General features: G+C 44.3%; 1 protein-coding gene across 1 annotated transcript in view; it reads right to left on the bottom strand.

The window, feature by feature from the left end:
• oprm1 (opioid receptor, mu 1) overlaps window positions 1-10,702 on the bottom strand; it is a 56,030-nt gene extending 45,328 nt beyond the window's left edge. The window contains exon 1 of the mRNA XM_056608863.1: window positions 10,437-10,702. Within this exon, the coding sequence (XP_056464838.1) occupies window positions 10,437-10,702 (266 nt within the window). The remainder of the gene's footprint in view (window positions 1-10,436) is intronic.
• Between the last annotated feature and the right edge of the window lie 656 nt (window positions 10,703-11,358).

Raw genomic sequence — 11,358 nt, forward strand, 5'->3', positions numbered from 1 at the left:
ATGTAGATTTTCGGGAAATTCTTCCTCTCACCTGGGCGCTTTCAGCAGGGGCGGAGTGGGGCACTAATAGCCACCGGGAGAATGTGCTCTGTGCGTAACGGAATTGGCGCTCCGAGAATTGGCGCACTTCCTTACAAGACCGGTAACCATAGCAACGCCGGTAAACAAAAGCATTCCGGATGGCCATAGTGCTCCCCGCACTACAGCCATCCGGAGGCAGACAGAGCTTTTGGCCGTGATATTATCTATACAATTATATTATACTATTATATATAGAACGTTATAAGACGCTGTCAACGAGTGTGAGAGGAGAGTTGACGGAGAAGATGGTGGTTGACCTAGTTTCAAAGTTTATACCATTTATGCTCGGTAATACCGGTGTAATGTGTTGACACGACTACACGACTACTACTACATGTTCCAAATCTGTTAACATATTCTCCATCCATTAAAAGAGAAAGATCAGTTAAGTCATTAATTCGTCTGAAATATACCAGCCAGCACATACACATTTGACTAGCAGCTTGTGCTAGCTCCCGCCGAGCAATAACGTCAATGGTGGAGCTCTGGCTAATTCACCTGCACAACTCGTTAATGCCTGACTTGAGCACTTAGATGCATCCCCCTCCAGCATCCGCTTCTTCGCCTTCTCTGTCTGACGCGTCTTTAGGGCCATGCCATTAGACGTGGGGCTGCTCATATATCCCCCTACATTTCCGAAAATGGACTTGACCTGCAAGCTGTTTATTGGATAAACGCATTTCCCAGTCTTTGCTCCCATTCTACGTCAATTCAAGAACAAACAAATTAAAGTAAACTGTAGTTCGTATTATTTATTCATGGCCATGAAAGTTCTGTAACGCCTGAATAATGAAGAATTAAATGAAGTAAAAAAAAAAGGGGCTTTGTCCAAATGACAGTCCATTTGGGAAAACTTTTTTTCTCTAAGTGCTAGAACTCCAAATCTCGGATATGTCGTTCTCGGGGCCCCGGGATATGTGTGTAAACATTTTAGTATCCCTAGCTATCTCGAAAAGGCCGGAAAAGGGGCGTGACCTCCAACAGTACAGTGAATGTACATAAGACAGAGGTTAGTTTCTTGTCCCCATTTTTTGTGGGATGGAGGTGTACATTTGTGGCTTAAGTTGTGTAGACACAGCTGGCCTGTGGCCACGTTTTTGAAGTCTGGGGTCAAAAGGAGCCGGCACCACGCCTCTTATGAGATAACAAAAAGTTCAGGTGTATTTCTCTCATAACTTTTTGTCATTATTAAAGAGAGGCCTAATTCTCAGATATGCATGTTGGATGGCTAGGGTGTAGGTCGGGGAAGAACTTCAGGCCAAAATCTTGCAAGCGAGCCGCTGGGTGCAACGAGATGGAGCACTTGCTGAGTCATTTCCTGTAGGGCTGGAGCCACAGGTTGAAGCGTATGCATTCTTTGAGACCCCCATTAATTTCGACCCCCCCCCCCATTTCGTCAAAATTAATTTTGTACCCACCACTTGTAAAAAAAAAATAAAAAAATTTGAGCTCAATAATTATGGATTAGGACACGGGTCTTCTCAATGCCGTGGAACGCTCCGTTCACTTGCATGTGCTCTTCACAACTTCCGCCGGTGAATTATGTTTGATAATTCACCATTGCGCTGTCAAGGAAAACAAAGGACTTTTTGCCTCTAATAACGTCTTTGGTATCACTCCTCACGTAGTCCGGTAACTTTTCAACCCCAGCGTCTTCGGTTGCTAAGCGACGTCAACGTCTTCGGCGCAGACTATTTCTCTGCTGATCAACACTACGAATGCTGGTAACAAATAAAATGTAAAAAGACACACTATGTGAAGTTATTTTTTCGTTTTGGCAAGTAACCGTGTAATAGGCGGGATAATGTATAGAACGTCGCCGTTCATTATCGAAAATAAGCCCCTTCAGGGCGAAGCAAGACACCTTCGCTGTGCGTCGGTGTCCTGTCAATTTTCCCGATAAAGACCGGCGTTCTATACATTATCCCTTACTTATTACACGGCTCTTCTCAATGCTGTAGACTGCTCCATTCACTTGCATGGGCCTTCCTAACGTTCAGCTGTCAATTATTTTTGTTTATTACACGGCTCTTCTCAATGCAGTGAAATGCCCACGTCCATTATATTTGACCGCTGTCAAGGAAAGTGTTATTTTCTTGCCTATGATTCACTTCATCTGAATCACTCCGCAGTCTGGTAACTTATCAACCCCAGCGTATTCGGTTGTTAAAGGTCCCATGACATGAAAATCTCACTTTGTGAGGTTTTCTAACATAAATATGAGTTCCCCTAGCCTGCCTATGGTCCCCCAGTGGCTAAAACTTGTGTTTGGTGTAAAACGAGCACTAGCTGTTCGGCTCGCCTTTGAAAAAACGGAGGCTCGAGCGCGCTGATTTGGAATGTCTGTGCTCATGACGTCATGAGGAATCTCAGCTCCTCCCCTTACTCTGCCTGGCCCGCCCAGAGACGTTGGCCCGCCAATGAGACTCGACCGTGCGAGCACCACATGTGTGTGTGTGAATACACACACTGTAACGCAAGTGTTTCTTGTCGGTTCTTTGACGTGTCTTGTATTTCCACAACGAGACTGTCGTGGGGGTTATCTGAGCCATGGTTGAGAAGGAATTGGGGGAAAGGAACTTTGGTTTGACTCGCTGAAGTAAATGAACTGCGACATGCCGCCGGTTGCCGCTAGGCACCATCGCCCGGCAGCGGGCAGCCGGCAGCAGGCAGCGCGCGGTTCAGTCGACTTCAGGTTGATGTGAAAGTGGAAGAACCAGAGACGTCGCAGAACCCGACAAAGTCGTTTGTGATTCATAATATCGTCTGGAGGCGCACACAATATGTTATATGATATAGATATTTATGTATTATATGATATTATTTAGATATAGAGCTCCAGGACTGTAACGCAAGTGTTGTACACTTCCTTGTTATTTGGATAACCGTTCTGCTGTTGGTGTGATGGCGCATAACACGTCAGACTCTCGTCTCTGGTATTTCTACAACGAGACTCGTATTGGGGGTTATCTCAGCCAAGGTTGAGAATGAATTGGGGGGAAAGAACTTTGGCTTTTGACTCCCTCAAGTCAAGAACATGAACCACGACAAGGAGGAGAAAGGGATCTTTGCCGGGCAGCGCTTAGGCACCTCCGCCTCCGGCGGTGGTCCCTCAGCGGGGCTCAAGCGGGAGACATTCGCCGCCAACAATCCCTTTCTCCTCCATGTCGTGGTTCATGTTCTTGAGGGAGTCAAAGCCAAAGTTCCTTCCCCCCAATTCATTCTCAACTTTGGCTGAGATAACCCCCAATACGAGTCTCGTTGTAGAAATACCAGAGACGAGAGTCCGACGTGATATGCGCCATCACACCAACAGCAGAACGGTTATCCAAATAACAAGGAAGTGTACAACACTTGCGTTACAGTCCTGGAGCTCTATATCTAAATAATATCATATAATACATAGATATCTATATCATATAACATATTGTGTGCGCCTCCAGACGATATTATGAATCACAAATGACTTTGTCGGTTTCTGCGACGTCTCTGGTTCTTCCACTTTCACATCAACCTGAAGTCGACTGAACTGCGCGCTGCCCGCTGCCGGGCGATGGTGCCTCGCGGCATGTCGCAGTTCATGTACCTACTTCAGCGAGTCAAACCAAAGTTCCTTTCCCCCAATTCCTTCTCAACCATGGCTCAGATAACCCCCACGACAGTCTCGTTGTGGAAATACAAGACACGTCAAAGAACCGACAAGAAACACTTGCGTTACAGTGTGTGTATTCACATTGATGTGGACGTTGAAGAACCAGGAACGTCGGAGAACCCAACGCGGTCGTTTGAGATTCATAATATCGGCTCACACAGCTTTTGGCCGTGATAATATATATTATATGATATAGATATCTGTGTAGGCTATATGATAATATTTAGCTATAGAGCTCCAGGACTCCCGTGTGTTCTAGAATATTTACAGAACACGGCTAAAGGGTGTGCGCCTCGCCATTGCGATACATCCACTGTAAACAGAGCGCATGGTGGCTGCAAGCTGCTCAGGGCCACACCCCCACCCTCCTCCTTGACACGCCCACCGAAACAGCGCATTTGGGGGAAGCTCAATGTGCGACTGGCTCGGAGTGGCTGTAACTCTGCACCACGGCTGAATTTCAGGAACGTCTTTGAATACTGTGTTAGTTGCCCACTAATACCTATATTAAAGAATACATAAAATAGCATGTCATGGGACCTTTAAGCGACGTCAAAGACTTTGGCGAACTATTTCTCTGCTGATCAACGCTACAAATGATAACAAATACATTGGAAAAAGACACACTGTGGGAAGTTATTTTTTCGATTTGGCAAGTAGCCATTATTAATAATACCAAAACTCTTTGGCTGGGATGATGAGGCATCAGACAATCAAGCCACTTTAGCCTGAATACATAGGTAAAAAGCACCAGAGCAGGTTGCTAGTACCATGGACAGAATGGACCATGGACCATGAACGATAACCTGTTGAACTAAATGGATGTGGTGGGCTACACCATGGGATGCATCTGCAGACCACTGCCACATAAATAAAGGTAAGACACAATATTTATTGCTTACAATTTGCTGGTGCTGTGGCGAGGTCTTCTGTGTTTTTTGCACTCAAGTGGTCGGCTGTTTTAAATTGCAATTGATAGTCGGTGGAGTCAGTCTCTTCTTGACAGAAAGTGACTTTTGATCATTCTTGCTTTGCTTGAATTCTTGAATATTTGTGGGGGGGAGTGCATGAGTTTTGGTCAGAAAGCCTGATGTAGGCTAGTTTTGATGGAATGCATGTTGTGAATTGAGAACAACCAGCTCATGATGTGATACAGCATTCAGCTGTGCAACAAATATTTTTTTCTTTTTCAATCTTGACGACTTTTATAGTGCTGTGTGTAGCCACACGTTTGGCCCTTCTGAACTTAAACACGCATTCATTACAGGCACTCAAGAGAGAAAGAAGAGTGCATCCTCATTGTACCCAGCACTTCTGAAAATGCACTTCCGAATGCGTCTCTGTCCCCAGCACATTTCATACCAAACTGACGCCGATGCTCGTCACAATTCAATTCAATTCAATTCAATTCAATTCAATTCAATTCAATTCAATTCAATTCAATTCAATTCAATTGAATTGAATTGAACATTAGTAAAAAAGCGCTGCTAGTGCTATATCATATATTTTCACTTTTATCATATATTCTATATCAACATATTTTTCAACATGTACAGCTCATTTCCTCTACAGCTCTTACAACAACTTTCCATTAATCTAAGCAAAATCATGTTTTATTCTGTGGTAAGCAGTTCAGTGGCAATCATCGACATCTTGATTTTCGCGGGTGTAGTAAACGTGTCCATGGTATCAGCAAGTTCCACCAATCAAAGATGTTGTGTTACACTTTAGGATTATGGTAGTGTAGTGGTTTCAAATAGAGTACCAAAGTGAAAACGTCATGTTGTCCTGGCAACCGGATTTTCAGTTCTAAACAACCGAATGAGAGATGGCGTTTTCCAATGCTTCAATGTGTTTCTTTCAAAATGAAAATAAATCAATTTAAAGAGGTGAAAATCACTAGCAATCGAAACATGTCGAGGCCTTCATGTATTCCCCTGGGGTAATGAAAAGTTTGCGCTAGCATGAAAGAAAAAGTTTATAATGTAACGGTAAATTGGCCCAATCTAAATATTACTCACATCATTGGTAAAGCAAACTCGCAAATCAATTCGCCAAAAAATCGTTCCTTTTCTATTAAACGTTCGTGTGGCATAGGATTTCCCCTTGTTAATTTGGTTTGTGTGGAACGGAAAATCGGTTGCTATGGAAACGTGACGTCACACTTTAGTACTCTACACTGGAAAAAGGGATTTATGCCGCACTTCATCTGATTATTATTTTGTAATTCAATTCAAATAAACATTTTTTGTTTTATTTTTAAAATAACTTTTTTTTACTTCAAAATACTGTGAAATATAGATATTTTTAGTTAGGAGTTCAATTAAGAAATATCTATTTTGACAAATGTAAAATGTCAAGGTTACGTACAAGCCTGCGCATGCGCATTAAATACAAAGACGCTTACGACTACTGGACCAAACCGCAGTGTTGCCAACTTAGCGATTTTGTCGCTATATTTAGCTACTTTTCAGACCCCTTTGGCGACTTTTTTTCAAAACAGCGACAAGCGACAAATCTAGCTTCTTTTTCAGCTGCTATTGGTGACTTTTGGCGACTTTTTGAGGTGAAAGCGCTATGCTTGACCAGAGTGATGATGACCCACTGGCGGCAGTAGCTCAGGTGGTAGAGCGGGTTGGCTGGTAATCTGAAGGTTGTTGGTTCAATCCCCGGCTTCACCAAGCAGTGTATCGAGGTGTCTTTGGCAAAGCACCTAACTCTGACCGATGTCGCGATGTGATGTCGAATCCAGACAGAAGCGCCTCAAGGCCATGAAGCGGCGAGAGCCGAGCAGGAAAAAATGATGATGATGATGTATACAATAATGAGAAACAATTGTTTGATTAAATTGTAATCTTTTTGATTGGATAAACCAAATTATTTCTGATAGATATTTCTTAAATGAGAACCAATTGTTGGAGTGAATCAATATTTTTTTGTTTAGGATACATACGATTTAAATGTATTAACTTCATTCAAAGAATAGAATTATACTTGGTGCCAAGTTGTATTATTTTGTTTTTATGAACATAGGAAATATTGTTTGAGGCAAGCTATATATTTGTCATTGGCTCAAGTTATGTAATATAGATGTGAACCATTACCCATATTTTTTTTACTTGGTTCAACAGAAGACTTTTTCCAGTGTATGCCCCGGATTACACATACGTTGTTTGTGGATTAAAATGATGATTGTAGAGAAAACGCAATGAGAAAGACTACATGTCTCGTATGTGACATCACGCTCCCTACAACTGGCGTGGACAAGACCGACAATCTCCGCATCGGCATAATTAAAACTCTCCATATGCCCCGACTTACAATGGTTTTCACCTCTTTCGATGCTTTTATCCTCCCCTTGGAAAAAATCAGTGGAGCAAAGAGATCGCCATGTCTGTACCAGAGTGGTGGTGACGTATATCATTCACGTCGAGAGCAGCGAGGTGCTGTAGTTCACAAAGCAGCCTCACACAAAACCTAACATTATCAAATTTCTTCGCGATTCTTTTTTGTTTTCTTTGCATGAAAAAGTATAATTTAAGTCCACAAACAAAATATGTGTAATCCAGGGCATATAAAGACTGGGACCAGAAATAATTACTTTCTCTCCATTGAAACCCATTCTAATTTTCCTAGCCCAGAGGTCCCATGGGGTCTCCCGGAAGGGGCGGACTTACAAGCTCATATATGAGCTTGTAAGTCCGCCCCTTCCGGGGGGGACATGTCCCCCACACTACTTGAAATACGAATTTGGTCCCCACCACTTTTAAATATGTGCAAACCAATTGCGACTGAAAAAATCCCCACATACTCAACCGAAATCGTCGAGTCTAAAATCATGCGATAGGCGCACACTAAGACATCATTTATTAGATAGGCCTACCTAATAAACCGTTGGAACACACAAGACCGGAACCCATAGCAACGCCGGTGAACAAACCCCGACTCCCGAGAAGCCCAATCCCTATGAGCTCCCCGCGCTACGGCCATCCGGAGGCGCACAGAGCTTTTGGCCGTGATATTATATATACAATTATATTATATTATATACTATTATATATAGAGCTCCGAGAGTCGCATACGGCAACAATCACTTTCTCCTCCATGCTGCAGTTCACCCCGGACTGCACTGCAGTTTGACGGTTGAACGCTGATTGGCTGTTACGTTACACATGTCACTCAGTGGCCACGCTGTTGAACGCTGATTGGCTGTCATCACGCGAAATTCGTGTCAAAGTTGAAATATTTCAACTCGAGCGAATTTGTCACGCCACAAATCCTCGTGAACGCGCTCGCCTGCGCACGGCGTAAGTGTGGCGCGACAAATCAAAATTTTTTCGCACGATACGCATCTATACGTTCACTTTGTATGGGATCTTGTCGCCCCGTTGCGTTTGGTGTGAACGCACGGGAGAAGTTTCAAGACAGATAGCCAAAATTGACATTTTTATTCAGAAAATAGCCGGTCCTTTTGCTTCCTATAAAAAGCATGTTTGTGACACTGGATAACGATATGGATACATCATCTAGCCTGCATGTGGAGGGCCACATAAGGTAAGAAATTGGTTTACGTAAACTTTGCTGCTGGTTCTGTTTGCTCGTGATGACCTGGCCAAAGGTTACCCATGGTCCTAAGCGATTGTGATCTGATTCTGGTTGGTGCTCCAGCTAGTATGCATTGTATATATAGATTGCAGCTAGTAGCAGCTACACACGGTGCGATTGCTATGCCAATGTGGTTATAGTTGTTTTGTCTGATTGAGATATGTGACGACTTGGAGCCTGGTAGGCCTATCCTGACATAAATATGTTCTCGCATAACCTGTGTGATTATCCTAAACTGTAGGGGATTTTATTTGCGGGCAATTTGCTTATGATGTTGTAACGAGTGAAGTCTACATTGGTCCTTCGCAAGTGTTTACTGGTGGTCAGGATTTGGCAGATGCAATTCTCCTCTGGGCCCTTGTTTTTTTCTTCTTTTTTTAATGCAGCATAACATATGCTACCAGCAGCCCTTGCTCGTCTTCAAAAGGCTGATGCTCAGTACCTCGTTTCATTTCGTACCCCCTTTACAGTCTGGCATTGTTTGTCTGGTAAACGTTGTTGATGTCAAGATAAGTGTTAAATTGCCAACACAGTTCTTTGTCCTGTGTGTATTAGTATTACATATCCCGAGTCAATACCCTGGTGTTTCCAACGCCGTTGGAATGGATGAATAGCTTACATAAGGGTACCCAGCACTTTTCAAACCACACTCAAGCTTATGGTTATTGTCCCCACCACTTCTAAAAACAAACTGACGCCCTTGGTCCTTGTCGTAGGCCTATAGATTTCAATCAGGTTGTCGCCGACGCCAACAGTGAGAGTCACTTAGGTCGGACTTGGCCAACGAAAATATTTTAGGCCAATTCACATGCAAAACAAGAGGCTCAACTCAACTTATGTTGTTGAAATGAACTGCCCCCAGTTTTTCTTAAATGTGAAGTCGGCACTTTATCTTCTTACGGTGTATTTTGTGTGTGCTTAATAACCAAGAATAAATTATTTCATTTCGATTCAAATAATATGTTTCTGGAATTGTTATAGAATATTATCAATTGTATTTTCTTCTCTTCTATACTTCTGCTTTACCGCGTCTCTCATGCGTCTTCGTATAGTCGGTAAACTTCGTCGGTGGCATGCTGCTTTAAATATTGCCGCCGTAAAGGATTATTGGATACCACTATCTCCTTTCCTTTCGCAAAGTTTGCTCAGGAGTAACCTATGCTAAAGGAGAGTTAAAGGAAGCATCGAGGCTCCTTTACTAAGCATTTTTAAAATTCGAATTACTTTCCTCCAAGCACTTTCGGGTAATCTCCATAGAAATGTCCTATGCAAAAAAGAGAATTCGTAGAGGCCCCCGGCCTCCGGTACTGCTGCGTTTCTACCTTTTCCTCAACTGCTTCTACTAACAACCTCAAACTCGACACTGCGTTTCCTTGGGTCCTCAGCAATACCCCAGACAATTGTGATGTTGAGAAAAACGAAGGCCATACATACATACCGAGACTCCTTCCATTTTAGTGAGAAGATACACGTGTTATTTAGGCCTATCGATTTTTGCGCGTGCACGAGGCAGAGCCCTGGAGATGTTGGGGCGGGGAGTACTTGCAATATGAGAGAGAGGTTGTTTTGATGGGCAGTTGACTTTTGAGCGAGCGCTGTTAACATACAGCCCATCATAAAGCCCAAATGAAACTGCCTTGGAAATTCAACCATACCAAGAAAACGCAGCAACAGGTTGCTTCTAGCTCCAACGACACTTTGGTCTTTGTATGTGTGTGTTTGCGTGTGTGTGTCAGTGCTTGTTTGTGTGTGTGTGTGTGTGTGTGTGTGTGTGTGTGTGTGTGTGTGTGTGTGTGTGTGTGTGTGTGTGTGTGTGTATTCGTGCATGCGTGTATGTCTGTGCGTGCGTGGTCACATGCATGCGCTCGCGCGCAACAGGAGACCCTACCAATCGACACGCGCGCTCAGGGTGCTGAAATTAAATCACGAAAGGACACTTAAGCATGAAACAAACCGTGCTCCAACACGCATACACACACACACACACACACACACACACACACACACACACACACACACACACACACACACACACACACACACACACACACACACACACACACACACACACACACACGTGTGTTACTGTTTGACTTACCTAATGATGACATACATGACCAACACGTTGCCCACCAGCCCGACAACACACACGATGGAGTAGAGCGCGGTGATGACAATCGCGATGATCACCGGAGTTGTGTCGCCGCCGTCGAAGTTGCCGGTCGCTGCGCGGTCCGGCTCACACCGCGAGGTGTTGTTACCGTCCGTCTGGTTCCGACACATCGTGCTGTTGAACAGCATGGCGGGACTGGAGAACCGACTCAGGTAAACAAAATCAGAACTGTTTCTGACTGTGTTCTCCATGGCCCGTGTACCGCGGAACGGTCAAACGCGCGTGGGGAAATATATATATGGAGTCAAACAAAACAGCTGCCGTTCACCGCGCGGCAATCCTTTAAACTCCCGCGTGCCGTAGTCGTCGCCTAAAAACGCGCACAGAAATGTCTCGTGCGCTTGAGCGTAGTGACAGGCGGATGGTGCACGCGCACTCTCTCTGTCGAGCAGCACTCGGCGTGCGCTACGCTGCTGGAGACGGAGGCTCGCGACCAGCCTTCCGCACAGTAGCGCGAGCTGACGGGAGACAGGCGACACCGGAGAGTTATTTCCTTCCTCTCCTCCTTCCTTCCTTCCGTCCTTCCTGCCTCCCTTCCTTCCCTATCCCTTTCCCCTTTCCCATCTCCACGGATTGACATTACCTGACGCACCCTTAACGAACCGCGGCTGAGGGCTCTAATATTTATTGAATGGGTTGTTGTTTTTTCAACCTCATTTGTAATCCACTTTTGGACAGTGAAGTAAATGTAGACCTGATATTAATGGTAAACGAATGTCATGTGTGTTCACCTTCCGTCCCATGTCCATAATCAATACAAGCAGACATTGGAGGAGATATGGTAAGGACTCCTGGTATTCTCATAGTCCCATTAGCTCGCCCCACCATGCTGCGCGCGCATTAGCTA

The sequence above is a fragment of the Gadus chalcogrammus genome, chromosome 15, assembly GCF_026213295.1.
Source record: "Gadus chalcogrammus isolate NIFS_2021 chromosome 15, NIFS_Gcha_1.0, whole genome shotgun sequence".
NCBI classification, from domain to species: domain Eukaryota; kingdom Metazoa; phylum Chordata; class Actinopteri; order Gadiformes; family Gadidae; genus Gadus; species Gadus chalcogrammus.